At 31.4% G+C, this 21,522-nt stretch overlaps 1 protein-coding gene across 2 annotated transcripts in view; it reads left to right on the top strand.

The window, feature by feature from the left end:
- LOC125076031 (inhibitory POU protein) overlaps positions 1–20,946 on the top strand; it is a 47,945-nt gene extending 26,999 nt beyond the window's left edge. The window contains exons 2-4 of one of the 2 annotated variants that reach the window (XM_047687965.1): positions 8,461–8,517; positions 14,325–14,507; positions 20,224–20,946. In XM_047687965.1, the coding sequence (XP_047543921.1) occupies positions 8,461–8,517; positions 14,325–14,507; positions 20,224–20,946 (963 nt within the window). The remainder of the gene's footprint in view (positions 1–8,460; positions 8,518–14,324; positions 14,508–20,223) is intronic. The other variant, XM_047687966.1, reaches the window with a different exon arrangement.
- The last annotated feature ends 576 nt before the right edge of the window (positions 20,947–21,522 follow it).

Genomic DNA, 21,522 nt, shown 5'->3' on the forward strand with positions numbered 1-21,522 from the left:
TCACAAATATGGGAGAATATATTTTATTTACTTATTTTAAAAAATAGCTAAAACGTTTCTTTTTTGTTTTTTGGTATATAAAAAAAAATAACATGAAAGTTTTGTATAATGGTGAATATGTAGTTCAAGTAGACATGCTACGCGCATTTTTATCACCCAATAAAATAATGATAAATATGTTTAAAAGCAGAGGACATGATCTAATTTTGTATGGGCAATTGCCTAGATTAAAATATGAGCAATTGCAGTGCAGTTCATCAGTTTTTCACGTGTTTGTAAAGTGACAACTGATAAACTGCCTAATATATCGGAATAGAGATTAAGTTTCAAATAAATATAAATGCCTGAAACGTTTTAACTCAAATATATCGATTTTTTTTCTCTGAATTCGATCGACAGTAGTATCGGTATTTATTTTGTTAAATTCTAATATAAATTCGATTAGAATGAAAAACAAAATATTATAATTTCATTCTACCAAATAGAAGAATAGGGGGACGATCATAACGTTGATAGTTTATAATGATGTACATAACTACATAAAGTCTTGAATTATTTTTTATAATAATTGATTTTGTATGTTGTATTCAATTACTTCCTATATTATAGAGACATAGTTCAAACTAATCAGAATCGATTAAATCGAATTCCAAAAATAACATCCCGTAGATATATAAAAACAAAAACAAACTATTTTTAATGCGTTATTAAATCCGACGTTCTGATGAAGACGCCCAATGCAATAACTATTGTACGCAAAAACTCCTTTGTTAGAAATAGTTATACAGTTATTATATGTCATTATATACGTACCTAACACGAAGTTGCGATTGACAGTTCATTAGAACCTAAGACCTCAGGATCTTCTATTTAATAAGCTCCTATTCCAACTAGTAAGAAAATATGGTATGTTAATGAACCGGACAAGAAAATCATTTATAGATGCCGATTCTGAATTAATGTATGTGGTTTAAAAGCGTAGTAAAAATTTTAAGAATTTTAAATGAAAATAGACATTGTCTCATAGTGTTAGTTTATCTATTGATTTACGAAGACGCGCCCCTCAAGGTTAAATTATTTAATATTATCTGCTTACATTAGTATGAGTGAGTGACGCTCGTACTTGCTAGTGTGCGTGAGACTAAGAATAAAAACGGCGAAAAAAATAAAATTATTTGTTATTTTTTTTTTATTACGAAAATAATTAATTAAATTGAAATCAGCTAACAGATTACTTATAGCCTAATAAGAAGAAGTAGGAATAAAGATAAACGAACCCTTCATTTACGTATTTCATGCAATTTGGTAATAACTCGGCTATATTGTGCACTACAAAGAGTTTATGATTAAAAGATCTTTATTTATAATACAACAGTTTGCCACTTAACTTCTTATTTCCACTTTAATTTTACTTCCAAAATTGCAATAACTGTTTCGTTGACGTACAAAATGCCTTTTTTTTTTAAAAAATCCATAGAGAATATCATAGATTAATCAAGCTCTCAACCAATGATATCACGTCAATTTGCTGTCAAATGTTGTTTATTTGTCTTTTTTCCTATTATGGTTGGAATAGAGTATACATATATGTATGTGTAAATTCATGTAATTATTTGTGACTACAAGAATTTCCATCTATAACCACAAAATCGAACTCCATCGAGTTAAATCATAAAGCATCTTTTTTTATGTAATAAGTAGGTAGGCAGACCGGTAAATCGGGCACCTGATGTTAACTGGTCATCAACGCCCATAGACATATGGGCGCTGTTAAAAATATCCACCATTCCTAACATCGCTAATGCGCCACCAACCTTGGGAACTAAGATATATCTCCTGTGCTTGTAGTTACACTGGCTCGCCCTTTAAGCCGGAACCCACTCATCAGGTACCACCCTACTACCCAGATGTGCACAAAGCTCTACCACCAAGTTGTTGTATTGTTAATATTTGTCAAAGTATCCCATTACAATAACGTTAAAATAAAAAGTTAAAATTTGTTTAACTTTTTTGTCGGTCTGTTTACGGATATTTTCAAATACTAGTTTCCCGTGTATAGGATTATTTATTCCGAGTTTATTCGCTTGGACTTTGTTTATGGAAATACAGTGTTTTAGTGCCCCTGGAAACGTTTATCCTATTGACCACATGTTTAAACAAATCAATATATTCATTAAATATTTTTGTTTAATTAAATCAAACATTTTTCTGTTCATTTAGGTAGTTATGTATAGAGATAATAATTAGATAATAAAGCGTAGATAATAATTTGTATAGACTTATTTGTTTAAATATCGTAAGTTCTTTTGTAAATAATGTTTTTATTTTTATGAGAGGCAGATCAGTTAATTATTTCTATATATTGAAGTAAGAGAACAACATTTTATATCCCTTTATTAAGCTAAATGGCTTTTATTTTTTAAGGATGACTCAATTATACATTTGATATTTTTCCTTAAAACTTAAAAAAAAACGACTCCCCAACAACTAGAAATTATTTAAATATTCTAACGATACAACATACATCCATATCTGTTCAGATATATAAAAGTTGTGATGGAGTAAAGCAACTGAACTGTTTTTTGAGTAACGTAAAAAATAAATGTTACTTTAAAAAAAACTTAGATAACTAAGCAGATATTTTATTCACACAACTGTCGTGACGTTATTCGTAGATCTAAATGAATGATTTTAGGCTAAAAGCAACTATTTAAAATAACAATTAATAAGCTATGTTTATTATAAGTTGTTACAAATCGTATTCAATTAGGTAAATATTAGGATATTATGTACTCAAAAATATAAATTACAGTCATTTATTAGAAACTAGATATAATATAATAACACTCTGATTTATTAACCTCATATAAATTAATGATTAAATATATAAAAATAACTAATGAATCGATGTTTATGTGGAACATACAAAGATATAGGTTTACTTTCGTAGCCTCCAGTAATTTCCTTCGTTAAGTGAATAAGGAAGTGGCTCCATCTGCAGTGTTAAAATCTTGCCTTCCTAAGTAACAAGCCCACTGGCAATAACAATTAACGCTTAACGGTTATTGTTACAGCCAACCGCTAATGCAACGTGTTATTTGCTGCTGGTGTTTGGCCTCCCTTTTAAGTTCACTTACCCTTATCGTGAAAGAAGGTTTTAGGTACCTACTTTACCTTTATTTATTCTTTGATAATATCTTATGTTTTGTAATAATTATACAAGTTCTTGAAAGTATATTATTACGAAACACATATTTTATTTGTCTAATTTTTCATGGTTTTTCGTTGATTATTATTTTTAGAAGCAATTCTTCATTTAGCTTCTCCTTATCATATACGTTTATAAGTTATATACGTTTAAGTTTTAATTGGATGAAAATTTTAAATAAGTGTCAAGAGCAATATAATACGAAGACAAAACAACCATAGATTACATGTTGCATACCAGTGTGCGCCCGCGTATTCGATGATCGACTTAGTAGTTAAGAATTACAAATGTAACAAACAAACAAACTCGCTTTCGCTTTTGTAATAGTCGTAAGTAAATTTTAACTTTATACATTCACGAAAAAACCACGATTTGTTTAGAAAATTGTAAGTTGCATTAAAATAATAAAATAATACATACTTAATAAAATTTTAAAATGTAAACCAGTCGGTCGAATACGATGAAGCTTTGCATAAAAATTCCTTATGGAACGTAGGTGATCTAAGATCATCTCTGAAGAATCCATGTCTCAAGAGATTTGAGTTCATCTTTTTTGTAAGCTTGGAACATGTAATTCGGTATATAAGCCTATGTTTATAAGTAAGTAAACTAAAGAAACTATTAATGCATAAGGCAAGAGGTTGAAATCGGGGATCAGGTACGCATATTGTGCCGCGATCGAGGTAACATGACGGCATGACCAACGTAAGTTACCAAAAAATTATGATATTTAAAAAATCGATGGGTTTCTGAGTAATAATATAATAGTAATAAGTAAATTCCCGACGGGGGCCTCATAGGGTATCGGCGTTAGTTTAATAATAATTTAATTATTCTAATATCATTTTAACCTGTACACAATAAAACCAATTTCGTATTTTCTGAATAACGCAATAATTCTTATTACTTTTATGAATCAATGATATTGTGAAAAGTTTTTGTTCAAGAACATATTTATATTTTAATACATAGCAATATACAATCACTACTATTCATGTATCCTTTCACATGAATGCTGGCTATTGGACGAAAAACAAATCTTTTATGTTTCCATAATTATAGAATTTAAAAAAAAAACAAACATTTTCATCACACATATGTATATGTTACATCACACGAATACAAGGAATTTCATATCACGAGGAACGTTGAATAAATTATTTAATTCGTTATGTCTCCCAAAATATAGATATAAAAGTGAAAATAATACAACATTACCTTTAGTTATTTCGAAAGTAATTATCCTGCTTTAAATAAAGGCTTCTTTGTACAAATGCATAACTGATTAGTTTCACCACCTTTACTCAGAGCATTCACACTCAGAGAGACTTTGTACATTAACACGGACAAATTGCAACATTGAACTAACGAACACGAGACTTTATTATTTATTTCAAATTTCTAACCGCTATCTTGTAATTATTTTCATTGAAGATTCTCATTGTACGACTACTGCTTTCATGTTACTGAAGTTAAACGTATTATTAGCGAAGTCGTACTTTACTTGACTTTGTAATTAGTTTAATATGATTTGACCTATCATAACATTGCATAATAATAAGAATACATAACAACAGTATAATTTACCTGTATGCAATTCAATAGGATTATCGATTACCTTCGCCTTACAATAATAATCGTTAAGGGAATACCCGGCAGAAAGACAAAGAAAGTGAATATCGATTTTATTATTCTCTACCCAATTATATCTGGTTAAATAAGTAGTGGGTAGTACCCGTATAACTTTATACTATGTACATAAAGTCCATTTCCGATGGGAATCCGCTGATGCGATTTGAGATCGAATCGGATATTGGCCTCGGATTTATTTCGGTTTATTGTAATTTAGTAAAGTTCATTATCATTATTAGAGATTATCCTATTAATAGTTCCGACATCTGAGTACTCATCTATGTAATCTAACTTCATGGATTTTTATTTTGTTGCTTTGTTAGTCAAATTTATATCTTAATTGTCTTTGTTTTTGTGAATATATGATAATTTATTTTTTTATTAATATATAACATTACAATATGCCACAACCGCCCTTATAACTTAGGCCATAAAAAATGTTACAAAGTGCCGATAGAGTGCACCATAATTATCAATTCACAAATAGAGCTCGCATCGGAGTCTTTTACAAGCCCCTCCAATCCCTCTAAGCCCCAATGACGCCCCCAAACAACTCCTCTCCGAACATTAAATACAATATCTTTAAATTGCTTCTAAGTACCGCCACCCTCATTGGGTATTTTTACCGTCATTACCATAATCTCCGATTAGATGTCTCGTTCGTTCCTTTAAGAATTTATATTTTCTTCTCATTCCAACAAAGCCTTAAAATTCTACGTTAAATTTAAGGCCCATTCTCTTATGATTTAGGTAAGATTGTTCGCAGTTCTAAGGCACTTCAGACACGATTATACTGGTGTAATTGCGGGAATAGGCGGGAGTGCTTTCGACATGTAATTTTTACAGCTGAAACTTTTTACTTCATGTGAAACAGTTCAGGTGCTACGCTTCCTGAACTGCGTGCATGTGAATTAAATTGTCAGAGCTAGTAACGAATAATTACATTGTAAAGTCGTCGAAATGCCACGTGAGGGATTGTTTTATAAGTAAAAGTGCTGAAAGGTTTTACCAGTTGTCGTGTTCTGTGAACAATGAATTATGGCTATTACACTGAGGGGTTTTTTCCCAAATATAATTCTATGTGTAATAAAGTGAATACGTAAATTTCACAGAATAGCACTTTAAAAGTTATTATATAGGTCCTTATTGAACTGAAAATTTGGAATTATGCTTTTAGAAATATCGAATATTTAAATAAACAATTTCCTTTTTACTCGCCATCTCAGACGTCATTACGTACAACGAAAAAAATTAAATATGCCGAGACCAAAGCTTAAAAAGAGTATCTAATTGTAACAGTATTTAGTATAAGGATATATATTTACGCCATACTTATTTACAATGTAACTTTCAATTCGTATAAGGTTTTTACTTTCAGGAATAATATAAGTTATATAATATATTTATTGTGTCGCATATTTTATTAAAACTTTGGGAAAAAAAATTATGTTTGCTTTCTACACATTTACGCTTTAAAAGCTAAAACACAAAGTGCATATTGACTTTACACAATATCCAAATTATTATATAAAAAATAGAATCAGCATATTTAATTTATCTTCCGTCACAGGAACCGGTTCTTATGTTTGTCTACGTGCAAATATTAAACGAAAACATTACTCAATGAAATTTGACGCTTCAACTTTGCGTAACTGTAGTAAGATTTTTAATACACGTTATATATATATGTATGTATTTATATATAGGAGCTAAACGTGGGCGGAATGCTAACGCCACAGATTATTGTGATAATGTATGTTTTAATTTCAAAATTGTATCATGTGTTTAAACCTTAAGAGCTTTTTACGCGATAAACTTCTGTTATCGATAATGTTTTACTAATATACACTATAAATTTTCCATCATGTATATTATATTCTAGTATTAATCAATATTGCCGTTTTGTAATCATATATCGTTTTATTTAGTAATTATGTAATAGCATTCAAAAAAAATTTTGAATTGATACCTCTAAACCTTAAATATTTAACATACAATTAATATAGAATGTTATGTATATGTTTATATTTAAGCTATACATAATAATAAGCTATATAATATGTATATAAAATTTACCTAAGTCGACCCTGCGTAACAATAAGTCGTTAGATATATGCTTAATACGGTTTTAAGCACTAAAATTTATCCCAAACAAACGTTCAGTATTAAAAGTTTTCGGGGAGAAAGGAGGAGGGTCGACCCTCCCTTATTTAGTCACGCCATTTAACAGGCGCGGCAAAGGGCTAAGAATTAATTATTTATGCGACTAGGCACGGAATCGCGCGGAAGATGTCACAGCTATCTCTGGACTCTCTCATATTTTCGACGTTTTTCGGGTTGTAAATTTTAATATTGATTTACTTGGTTTTGACAAGAAAATTCTATGTAAAATAAAAATAATTTAGTCGATAATAAATCGAAATGTGAAACAGAAATTCTTGATTATAATTTTATCCGATAATATCAACTTAACAGTAAATTCCCTGAGACCAAATAATTAAACGTATGAAACCAAAGGAACGATCTGAACAGGTAATATTATTTTTCATTCTTGTCATAACGTCGTTTCTATTATAAAACTCCTATGAATTTTATACGTCAAGGTGGCAATCATACAAAATAGTCTCATTAATAAAGTAAAAAAGAAAATCGGAATGTAAAAAAGATTCATACGTACTGAAATAGCATGCAATTGCTGTGAGTATAATTTCGATAAGTTTCTTGAAAGGAAAATTATAGCGCTTATCGAAGATAAACTGGAATGAAGAGAAATTAAATATTCTATTGAAATCGTAGTTGCTACCGCTTCAACAATTGCCGATCATAGGCCATGTAAATGTCTTCTATTTGAAACTCCTATAACAATGTCTTAGTCCTCTTATTGTCCTCTTACTGAGTAATATTATAATAAGAAATATTTCGTAATCATTACTCAATTTGTTTTAATTAATTAATTTAAATGACATTTCTTATATCTGCTCTTTATTTGCAATAAATAAATACATCCAAAAACACAATTAATAATTGAAATTTTATATCATAAAAAGTTTGTCAGGATACCTAATATATCACTACATAGTATTTATTATAGATCAATATGGCCATGAACTGTCTGAAAAGCTGTTAACGTTGTGTATAAAAACATGCTGTGGTATATTTAGTATCAGCTTGCCCCCGTACGAAGCCGGGGCGGGTCGCTAGGGATATATAAAAGTAAGACATTTATATCGCCAAACAGACAAAAATACTTAAAAATATATTTTTTATAACAATTAACTTTATCGGTATAAAAATTACTAAAATAAAACTTGGGTTGATCTATTTATGGAAATATACAAATTACCTTTCGATAATCTTTATAAACAACAAACAAGGAATTCCTATATAAATCCCAAATACAGGAAGTGTCTGATATTAATCGAATATAATATATTATGTTTTATGTGTATATACACCTACATCTACCTATATCGTAATTAAATTGTAATTTAAATGTATGTGTAGTACGTAATTGAAATGTTTACATCTTATGCCGTAACTCTCAAAATATTTGGAAGAAAGAGCTAAACATGCATGCATAGACATAAAATCTTTAAGCAAACTAAGGTTTCTATTTGCAGAGTCGAATATTGGAGGACGCATCGTTGATGTGCAACTCGTGGTCACCGAGGCACAACGTAAGTGTAAACGCATGTAAGAGTTGTAGTATGAGATAATGCGTATTTATATTGATTGCCTTGCGACACCGCCCGCGACTATCTTTGGCCAAAGATCTTCTTTTGTTTATTTTATATATGCGATGCGATTTTATTTTCATTTATATTTTTTATTGTTATACAAAGTTTTTTTTTTAATATCGTGCATGTTGCTTCCACTGAATAAATATAAAAAGACTATTTAATGTAACTTTTTTCATATAAAAAGAGAATTAGTAATATGTGTAATATGACACTATTATTGTTCGAGCAAAAATAAGAAAAACATAAAAAATATCGATGATTGCCTCCTTTTATACATTCGTAAGTTATCGGGCTAATATATTATTCCTTTTGACTGGATCCAGAATATAACATAACAAATTGTAGACTAAATTGTAAGGTTTCATATAACGTTCGAACATAATCTAACATCATTCTCATATCTTCCTTTTCATTAAGTAACCAATTGTAATAGAGAATATTTTATAGACACGTAGGCAATTTTAAACTGTCTGTGTAGAACAACATCGCTAGAATTATTTATTTTTAAATAGCAAGCTATTGACCTGTTCCATAAATAATAGTATAATGTTTCCCTTTATCACTGCATGGCTGTGTCATGGACTATTATTTAGTCCTGTTTAAATTCAGAAACCAAAGTATTCGCTCATTCCGAAATTATGAATATGAGATCAGAGCTATTTATGAACGTGCAGTCTTTGTTATTTAATTCTCTCCAACATTATTTATTGGCTCTATACTATGTTGTTTCGGTAAGCGCAGAAGTTGGAGATATATCTACTGAAATTCGTGGGTATTAAATTAGGAATAATAATTTCACATCATTTAGACACATTTTAGTGTTGCCGATGCTGATTAGTCAAAGGTTCTGAAAACTCAATAGTTTGATTTGTCTCATAATATACAGTAAACTTTATCAAAAGGCGTGCAACTCATTTAAAATCCGATGAAATTAAATTATCGTTATTTTTTTTTACTTTTGTCAATGAACTAGTATGCAATGTACAATACTTATATGTCAAACGAATAGAGTCAAGCCATCAAGACAAACCTAATTTTAAAGTAGATTTTGACAAAGATATGAAATATTATTTTACTCTACTAATTACTTCATTATTGTTCATAGATTGGTGTGAAGACGTTTAGGTGTTATTGATGTACTTGAAGTTATAACTATAAAGACTAATAAAAATAGGCTTATCAGAACATTTTGAAGAAAATCGTAAACAGAATTAGTTGATGAATCGATCCTTATATTTAGATAATATCGTTAACAGAGAGAAATTCAGACAAGTTTAGCCATTCGGTTCTGAAATGATAATCAAAGTTAGGTTTACTAATTTAGTTAAATATTGGACTCTCAATGCCTAACGCGTCATAGACTGCCATCGACTAATGACCACTCAGATTCAAGTCGAATTAGTTTAATTTGTCTTTGAATAGCGTTTCAGAAACAGGAGGTCGATCTTTTAGATGCAAGTTCAAGTAAATGATTATATAAATGTATTAATAATTTATTAATTAAAACGGTGGAATTATTTTATTTAGTTTTAATAAAAAAATGTAATATAAAATTTAAAAGATAAACATTTTTTTAAATAATTCAAATTTAATTTTAATGGACCGGTTAACAATTATTACGATATTTCGATTAATTTTTAATGTATGTATTATATATCTCGATATATTTAACGTAAGCAAACAAACTTTTCAATAGTATTATTAAAATTAAAATACAATATTTAAAGGTGCTCTTAGAAGCATTTGAACTGTGATTCACAAGATGGAATGAAATGATCCTGAAGTTCGAAACGTCAGCTCTATAATCCTCGGTGTGACACGTGACACTGGTGGGTCGTTCATCGCAAAGATTTGCAAATACGTTTTAAGGGGGTGCAGTAAGCATTCTACAGGGTCGTGATCATTTTTGAATAGCAATCTGTTTATATACAATTAGACCGAAATGTTATAATAAATGACACAGAATAGATAATATTTCATATACTAGCCTGTAAATTCCTTTGATAAGAAGGCTTGGAGCTTATTCCACCACAATGCTCCAATGCGGGTTGGTAGATACATATGTGGCTGATTCTCAACGGACAACATATCAAAACAACGTAAACACACGATAATGCAGTTCTGCTTGCCTGTTGTTTAACCCATAATCAAATTTTAAGATTTACGAGATCCAACAACTGAGCTATGAATAAAATTTTGATGTATTATAAGTTACCTTAACATTTAATTAATCACATAATATGTGTTCAGTTATGGCACCGATATTAACAGAGAATAAAGTATAGCGTGATCAGAGTGCCTTACGTATGCAAGCCTCGATAGAAAGATAAATTTTTAACAAGCATTTTAATGAATACAATACAACCTTTCCAAAAAATAATTTCGTGATCATTTGGAACTGAAAACGAAGGTTTATTGTGTATAATATAATAAGAGTTGAAGTAGTCGCATATGATATATAAAATCTGATATATCACCTACCAAGTTATTACCAAATAAGCAACATAAATGTCAGTGGTCTATGAAAAAGCGTGCGCTTTATGAGCTTTCTGTTACACATTTCCGTCCCTTTTCACGAGATCACTCCAACAGACTGCAAAAGAAAAGATGGTGCATATCAAAAGATAAATCAAAAATATATTTTTTTCAGTTATTGTTAGTTCCGACATTCCACATTCGTGCACAAATGAAAAATTAATCTTCCTGGCTACTTTTTTGGCGGTAATTTTCAAGAGTCATACACAGGAAATATTATAGTGCACTAACTCTATCCTAATCAAGAGAGAGATAAGTACCAATGTCTTCACAGACTTTTCATGTTAGGGAGTAACACTATAAGTTACTAAGTGTTGTTACTAAGATTTCTTGGTAGAAAACTTTTTTGACTCTAAGCCGGGGATTTGAGCCCAAAGTAATAAGCCACTAGACCAACGAGGGAAGTACATAATTTTTTTTGGTTTTTTGGAGACATTGGCACCATAATAATTTCCTTACATTTATTTCCTACTATGCCTGCAGTTACACTGACTCACTCGGCCTTCAAATTGGAACACAACAATACTAAGTATTGCTGTTGAGTGGGTGGTACCACCTATCCAGACTGGCTCGCAAAAATCTCTAAGACAAAGTTAAAATTATTTCGAATAATAGTAGTTAGATATATTAACCTGTAATATATATGTATAGACAGAATATTTTAAAAATATGTACAGCGAATCATAATCATTGTCAGATAAGTCCACAATCGTTCGTGCTTATAAATATAATTTGGACCTGTCTATAGACTTCAATGCCGGTTTGACATTTCATTCACGTTCCCGTGTAAAAAGTGATCGCCGTAAAAAGTTAATTAATACCCAACTTGCCAATATCGTGATATGTCAGTACGTATTCGGAACTGATTACAGACTCAATGAAAATATAATCGTATTTACTATTATTAATAAAGAATTGGCTCTTAATTGAAAGCTGTATTCTGTTTTCAATGTTTTTACTTTATACATTTCCAGTTGATATCCGAGTCTGATCCATTTTTTATCTGGCGTTTCCATTTTCATTACTGTGTTAAAGGTTACATATTAATTTCTCATAAGCCGCTTAGTACTGGCGTGCTAGCACCATTAATAGAGTTTTATAACATCGATGACTGCTGTATCATTATGGAAACAAAATAAACCGATTCAAGAACTTTTGACGTTGAACGTATTACTATATTGAAATATACAACGATAATTTGTACGATTATCAGTTAATTTAATTAAATTAAAAAGTTTAAGTGTATAGTATCAGTCGAAGTAAAAATATTCTAACGTCGAATAACCACATTAATAATAAAATATTTTAATTCAATCACAAGTACGCTCGATATGAATATGCAAACGTGCATCCCGTAGTAATAGCAAACGCCCTCTCCCGCTTTTAGTTCTCTATGACACTTGATACTGCCATTACGCGGCACAGATGTATCTGGGGATCAGAAGATGTCGCCAGTTAACCCTAAAATGAGAACGTTGATGAGTAATAATAGTAATGGATTATTTCAGTGCTTAAGGGATTGGGCATACCTTTGTTTCTAGTTTATGTGTACGTTATACAGCCTGAGTGGAGCATTCCGCAGTCACTTTGTTATGTTATGTGAGGTCGTTTAATGATTGCTCACAATTGTATATATTATTGTTATTATATTATTTATGAACTGAGGTAGCAGTCTGTATCAATATTTTGACGGATTTTTGCTTTGTTTTTAATGTGTTGCGATTTTTATATTAGTTTATTGTTTATATATATATATATATATATATATTCTTTTGTATTTATTGCAAAATTTGCCAAGAAAAATTTGCACATCGTTTTTTGTTTTATCTTCGTATAAGATAAAAAGTATTTTCAAACGTTTTAAAATAATAATATAAATATATTTTTGATAAGAACCTCCAATCCAAATATTTCAGTAAACCTTAAGTCCTTTGTTTTAAATTAAAATACATAAGCCATCTATTCTAAGTTCAGACGGTCCCGACTTCACTCCGAAGGCACTTTAGAGCAAATTATTACATATTTCACATAGAAGCGGGGTCAATTTGTTTAGCAATTACAATTAGACGGGGGCTGAATGTAGAATCACTTCTGTAACTCGATGCTAATGATTCGTAAGGGCGTAGGGACGACACTTTGTTCCCACGGTCGATTGTCATGTTTTTTGTTATAGGATTAGGACGAGTGATAGATTTTAACTCGCATTGAAGTGGAATTTTCAAATGAATAAAAAAATATTTTCAATACAAATATATTTCCACTTTCAAAAACATTGTACATAATCTAAGCATATATAATCATTAAGGCCTAATAAGTAATCCATTCGTTTATTCTAATCAAAGAAAAGGTACAGAACGAAAATCCTCTTAAAAGTTTCATATATATTTCATTACTAGAAATTATAATAGAACAGGACGAATACAGAACGAAGCAAATTATCACAATCGATATTCTGACCACGTTTGTATTAGACAACCTGTGGTATACTTGAATTTCATTTCGTCTGCAAAAAACAACTCAATCGAAATCAACAATTCAGTTGCAAGTCCGGTCTTTAAAAGGGGACGCAGAAATAAAACCAGCAAACGTGTGTACCACCGGTAAATCGAAAGGAGAAACTATCACTTTAAAAGTAGTCCCTGGTTCTATAAACTGCCTATTTAAAAGTCGGTTCGCGCACGAGGCATCTGTCTGGAAACCGAGAAGAAGGCGTGGAGCCGGGTAACAAGTTACCAAGGAACACGAGGTCAGAGTCACTCATAAATAATTTAAAGTAATCCGGGAAAAACCCCTGTCCGCGGGCCGTCGGTTGAGCCGCCATGACTATTTGATGTGGCCAACGTATTACGTCTCGCGAATTAGTGTTGCCCTTTTGAACTAGCTACTTTAGAGTTGCTTAATAATTTTGCTTAATCTCGATTCTTATCCCTGTAATAATTTATTTACCTATGTAAATCTAACGTTTTAACTATAATTAGCATGGTATGGATAGAATTATGCATGCTTAGTTATTTTAATACGATAGCAAATATGTATTTTAAATATAGTTAGTTAGTTTTATGACCACAAAACGCTCGTTTCTTCATTCGAATACAAAACTAATTTGCAGAAGGTAATGTTTTTAAGCCAAATTAAAGATACATTCGATTTTAAATAACGTTTATGTTTTATATTATTAAACATCTATTAATGTGTGATTTAATCATCAGGGTGACATATTCGGCGGCCTCAATGATGGTCTGCTGAGTAGAGCGGAGGCCTTGGCAGCCGTGGACATCGGTAAACATCAGTCGGGACCTCAGCCCGGGCCTCCACTACCGCAGCTCAAGCACGACATGGTCTACCACCACGGTGTTGGCGGTCCTCCTCCGCACAACGCCAGGCCTCATCAGGTAGAATCGTTGTCTTCGCCACCTTCTTAATTCATAAAGAATATTTTTAACACGTATTTATCAAATAGGTTCCGTTATAGTTTTTATGAGACTCCAATTTCTTGCTATTATTTTAGAACTACAAATACAAATTATATACATTTATTGTAGGGTTTGGCAAATTAATGTGAAATACAGCATCAAATATTATTTCTTCTTTAAATATGATATATTTGAAATTCATACACCGATATTGACGAGGGGAGAAGGTCTATTCCAATCATTTGAATCGAATTCCTAGACGATAAAACTAAATCGCACTCGTAAAATTGTTGCGAAATTGGTACACTCCACGCCTCTTTTGGCATAAATAATAATAATAAAAGTAAATGCATTTCTGTATGCCCCATACACCTTGGAAAATCTTTCAGTCTTCATATGTCAGTAGCTGGGCGAGGGTTAACTCCTTTGGGAGTACATTGGCGTGGGGTAGCGGGCTGTAATGTGTAAGAAATATACCCGCTCCGCTATAAAAATGAGGTAATTTTATGCACTGTTCGATGTTGTGTTGTCGACTGTGTACCCTTATATTTCTTATCTTCTCAAATGTTAGGGAGATAGTAATTGTTACTGAAGATTGCTACCAGAAACACTTGCGTTCCATCGAACATAATTATGTTTTTTTAAGACATCGATATTGTACTGAAATTTATGATTTATTTGATTACACATAGATGACATACTTTTGATTGGTCATATTTGTGGAAAACTCTATTTTTGTTATTTTCTTTATGTCGTTTAATTGTAACCGAATTGATAGAACGGGATTCACTCAAATGCAAAGGCATGGTGTCTTTATTGTTAGTACGTGTATCGAAAGATATCAATCAAGGTTTTTAATTTAGAAATTAACAATATAGATTTAGAGAGCAGTCTCCCATTCAGTCTTTAATTTTTAATGTATCTTTATTTTATATACGAGATTACCTTTTTATAAAAATAAATTAATTTAAATTGACATAGTAAAATCGAATAGTAATACAAAGAAAAAATAATCATTCGCTGTAAATCAACCAACATACACACATACACACATACATCAACCAACATACACACATACTATATATACATACGAGTATTTCATAACCAATCAGCGTGATTTATTTTCAAGTAACCAGCTATTTATGACTGCGATATACCGAAAGAAGTAAAAAAGTGCTACCAATTTTCCATTTTAAACCCAACAAACAAGAAAATGGACACAGGTTAGTCCGTGTTAAATATTTACTTACGTACATTATTTATATAAAATAGAAGCGGCTCTATCGAGCCACTGTTGCCAGCAAACAAACGGTAGGTTAAACTTAAACACAAATTGTAAACTACTTGAAGGGGAAAACAAAAAAAACATGTTTACTCATGGGAATACAGGACATATGAACGTTTTCACTGTTACTAGCAATTGTCACCGTCGCCACTGGGGACGCGACGCGTAGTTGAAACTAATGTTCAAAACTCGCTCAAAATCCGTCACGGCAGCTTACGCGTGTCATACATAAAAATAGATAAGAACTTTATTTCCATTACAAAAATAATAAGTATTATCACTGATAGGGATGTACTAGGTACTGGCTATTATTTAATTATTTGATTTGAATTTATTGCACCCTACTAACTATCTATTATTGGGTATTTATTTATCTATATTTATGTTTTATTGGTGCGTTAATGAATTAACAAAAAAAATTAAAAATGTTCAAAATGTCTTAAGTTATCAAAATTTACCATTATTATATCATACAATTTCAGCAATAAGAAAAAAAAAAATTTACAATATATATGCGTACGGTTCACACTGAAGTTTGATTTCAGACAAATATTTAATAACACATTGTGAGTGCCATAAATATAATGATCTTGATTAGATTTTTATAAATATTATGTTATATATGGACAACAGTAATAATAACGATAAAGTATGTATAGTTCAACGTAAATTACCTTTTTAAATACGTAGGTACGAAATTAAAATTATATAGTACTGCATAGTTCGTTACAAGAAAAACGTTTTTAGATAATCCTTTTAGCTTTTTCATGTTCAGCAGATTTTCCTTCGCAATAAAGCGATGACATTATCATTTGAGAATAGGATTTTTAAAGAAGATTATAGATATTTAAGTTGAATAAATAAATCGTAAATTTGAACATAACAGTGGTAATCAAAATAAATCCTTTATTACATTAAAATGATATAGATTTGTTTTTCAAAATTTCATAATTATCATTATAGACAATATCGTATGTTACGTTTTGACATTTCACGATCGTGTTCCGAGATCAGCTGTGCTAATCTGTTAGAGCTTCGACTTTGTATTTTCACAATAAAAGTTATGCATTTAATTCAATTTCATCTTGATGTCCTCGTGAACGACTTCTGTTAATGTGGTTAGCTAGGCAGGGAATATTATTGTTGTTAGTTATAATTAATGCCCAAACAAACTTACTCTTTATTCCATCACCCTTACATTCTGATGGAACGAGAATACATCTCGGCTGGAGAGAATTCAGGCGATGGCTTAACGTTTTTAAGGCTGTTTTTAAGTTTTGAAATCTCGGTCTGCTACTGAGAATTTCTGGAAAAACGAAAAACATACAAATCAAATGTTACCGGCCCGAACCGGGATTTTAAGGCCTCGAAATCCGCAGCTTTATAAGCTAGCCACTAGACCACCGAGGCATTATTTTAGTCTTATTACAATGTTAGCATTCGAGTGTCTATCGCTTTATTTTTATAAGCAGTTTTATAATATTTTAGTACTATCAATAACTATACGTTGGTCATTTGTTACAAAAAACTCAACCTGAAGAATATTTCATTAACGCAAATACGCCCATAAAAATAAATTATCTTTAAATATTTAAGCTCTTTTACTTTCTGTTTATCGTATAAATAAAATATTATAGAACGTTAGCCAGTTACAAATTTATCTATTAAGTAAATTGAATATTAAATTTGCATATATATTCATATTCAGTTTTAAATAGATTATTTTTGGGTAAATTTCATATTATCATTCATACGATCATTACATTCATTTCATGTTCATACTAGATTTTCTACTAGAAGCGTTTATGCTGGACAATTCAGCGCTTTCTAGTGAACTGTTCAGCATTTAAAATACTATATATTTGAAATGTATTATAGTATGATCTTACTTATTAATCCAAGTGTCATACTTCAGATATTTTTATGTGTTCTAAGTTGTTAACACATACACATATTGCTTTAAGATTCTTAAGGTGAATAATAGATTATTATCAAATCAAATGTTGAAACTCTTTCATTGGATTAAAATGATTGAATAGTCTTTAGTCTTATACAATAGAGCATTCTATTATTTCTTTAATATCTTTTTTCTCTCGTATTTAATTTAATCTATACTGTAAATGAATAATCTTTACTAGTTAAAAATCGTCATTTGTTAATCTAAAAATTTATAGTATAAATTAAAAACTTCAAACTCGATAACTCTAAATTGTAAATCTATGCCTGGAGCCGAAAAACACACCGACACAAATCCCGATAGTCGTCTTTGTGAAATGAATTGTTGTAATAGGTTTGTTAATTAAAATTCCATTCATGTTAAAGCTAGTTTCAGTGACCACTACGCATATCAATTGCCACTATTGCTAAAAAAAAAATTTTGTTTCTGATTTTACTGAATTTATAAATTTAAAAAAAAAACATATTATGTATGGAGCTTAAAAAAACGATAAAAAAATACTTCTTCATACGCACAAATAATGAACAAAATATTACGTCTGCCGTTTTCATAGTCCCCACATCGCACCCCATCGCATCCCCATTTATATTCGACCACTTGTTCAAATAATAACAGTGCGATAGAAATCACTATTAACAGAGTATAATTTATTTAATATGCACTTGCAACTGCATTGTGAACATTTTAAGTGACGTAACGCTACAACATTATATAAATCGTAAACGATCGAGCAAATAATTATTGATAAATTATTAAAAAAGACGATTTCAAATTCTACGTCACAAATGTGTTGATGTTTTTTTGCTCCACTTGCATGACAATTTGCAAACTAAATAAAGGCAGAACACATTAAATGCCATCACGGGGAATTATGTAAATTAACTTAAACGCGTATTGACATTTTCCTATTGCTTTGATTGTAGAAGCTATCTTGTAATACCCCTTATTTGAATATCTAACGATGACATTTATCGATATTGATTTCCTATGATGCATTGCCTGAAGTTAATAACAGTTTATTTTTATTTTTCTTTTTTTTAAGCGCACTACCCTGACTAGCCCTGAATTGATTTTATTAATGCACAACTTGTACTGTAATAGATGGACTTGAAATTTGGTGGTAGTGCATTAAGAAAGTAAATCATTTTGTTGTTATTTTACCCGTTAAAATAAAATCTCTTGAGTTTGAGTTCTTTATAGAACCTTTATATAATCTATGAAATTAAAATAGTAATATTTAACGGATACGGACTAAGAATAGATTTTTTTGTTTAGTCTCGCGAACCAATTAGTTGATTTTAATTTCACATGTCTTTTGTATCATAAATAACAATCATAATCAATATATGATTGTTAATTCGATCTCAAGCACTTAAATGAAAACTGAAAGAGGGAGAAAGTACACTGCGGAATACTAGATAATTTAGATATACGCATATTAACTGATAATATGTGTTTAGTATTAAAACAAAATTTTAAAACAAGCTTTATATACACAAGCTACTTATTACTTTTATGGGAAATTATAAAATAATTATTTAGGTTTATTTAAGGTTGAATTTGTAGCTACGTACTGTACACATATATAAATAGATACATTATATGTACATAGAGCTACAGATGACAATTAAAAAAAAATATTGTAAGACCTGTAACATGTAACATTACGTGCTACACGCGTACTTATACCGGATAATTGTGATCTACCGGTCCCCGGGGATCTCGTGCCGAGACCCAATGCACCTACTGCGCCACCCCTTAGAAGCGCCATGGAAAAATTGCTAGCGAAAGACTTACGGCCTGTTCTTACACTGAGATAAATTGCCTCATGAAGATTGCTAGTTGTTGCAGTTTTTATATAAAGATTTAAGTCGCGTTTTACTTTAGTTTTTTCTAATAAATATATCTCAAATAATAGTAGATACTCGTTTGAAAAATATTCATTAGGAAACCGAACGAACTTACGTATGTATTTTTATTATTTATTTTTAATAGATTAATAATAATATTTTTCCATAACACTAAGAGAAAAACTTAGAACTTTATGTTATTTAATAGATCGAAGTATAAAAGAGTCACATATGCGCGTTCGACTTCTAAGCATTGCAAACATTCATTTTCGCTACAAAGCCGGTCAACGACATAAGCATATTGGTAAAACACTTGCAACCAATCAACGTCACAACAGATTCACCCTCCTATGAAAAAACAAGTGTTTGCACTCATAAAGAATGAGTGCAAATCTGCACAAAGATGATTGTTTATGTTTCCATATCGTCCCCGAGTGCGGCTATTGTTGCCGCCCCCCTCTTTGTTTACAATAAAACGTATGATTTAACATGAATACAGAAGTTAATTCGCCGAATGACAATAAAGATCACGCCACCCCATATCTATAGTAATCCTTTTAATACGAGAAAATTTGACAGTATGATAAAAACGAATTACAAAAGCCGTTTTTTCCGCAGATGGGCCATCACGGCATGGAAGGTTTGGATATGCTTGACCCACTCACATCATCATCCATGACCACCCTGGCACCGATGGGAGAAGCGGCGCCACCTCACCACCAATTGCATGGCTATGGAGCTATGAACCACGTTATGAACCATCACCACCACGCCGGAGGCTTATCTCATGCACCACCAGCTCACCTTGGTCATCCTTCTGCTGCTCTTCATCCTGATACAGATACAGACCCTCGAGAACTCGAAGCCTTTGCAGAGAGATTTAAGCAACGAAGAATAAAACTTGGTGTTACTCAAGCGGATGTCGGGAAGGCGCTAGCCAATTTGAAACTACCAGGAGTTGGAGCTCTGTCTCAAAGTACAATCTGCAGATTTGAGAGCTTGACGCTGAGTCATAATAATATGATTGCTTTAAAACCTATACTACAAGCTTGGTTGGAAGAAGCTGAAGCTCAGGCAAAGAATAAAAGACGAGATCCAGACGCACCGAGTGTATTACCAGCCGGCGAAAAGAAGCGAAAGAGAACATCCATAGCCGCGCCAGAAAAGAGGAGCCTTGAAGCTTACTTTGCAGTTCAGCCACGACCCTCTGGTGAAAAGATTGCAGCGATTGCGGAAAAATTAGACTTAAAAAAGAATGTCGTTCGAGTTTGGTTTTGTAATCAGAGGCAAAAACAAAAGCGTATGAAATTTGCGGCGCAACACTGACCGGCGGGAGGCGGCGCGGCTCTTCTGTACCCAGGAACTGGGTACGGGTACTGAGTCGCCGGCCGCATGGACATGGCCATGGCCTAGCCTAAAAGGCCACATCAGTGACATCGGCGCTTCACCGCCAAGAATACTTTCTCGTGAGCAATAATAAGATCTCATTTAAAACGCATCTACATTTTTGCATTTAAGTTTTATTTAAAAATCGAACGCAACGTAGTTACTAGTGTAGATATCGTGTAACGTGTCTTATTTTCTTTCCGTGTGAATTTACCTTCATGTGTATATTTTTCGAGACACAGGGTATATAATTGATTATATACATATCATTAAAATTAATACAAGTCGCTTTTTCATACATTGTTAATTTGTAACGCGCCGAGTTTTGATGTTTTTGAACGTCGAATTGTACATGAAAATCAGGATTTTTAAGAAAATGTGCCTTGCAAAATAATCAATATTCTGTGTTTAATGTTAGTAACTTCATCGCTGTGTTGCGGATTCGAAGTGGACACATTGGATGAGATGTCCTGTCGAAGTACCATACATCGAAAACATACGATAAAAAATTTACAA

This window comes from Vanessa atalanta, chromosome Z (assembly GCF_905147765.1).
Source record: "Vanessa atalanta chromosome Z, ilVanAtal1.2, whole genome shotgun sequence".
NCBI lineage: Eukaryota > Metazoa > Arthropoda > Insecta > Lepidoptera > Nymphalidae > Vanessa > Vanessa atalanta.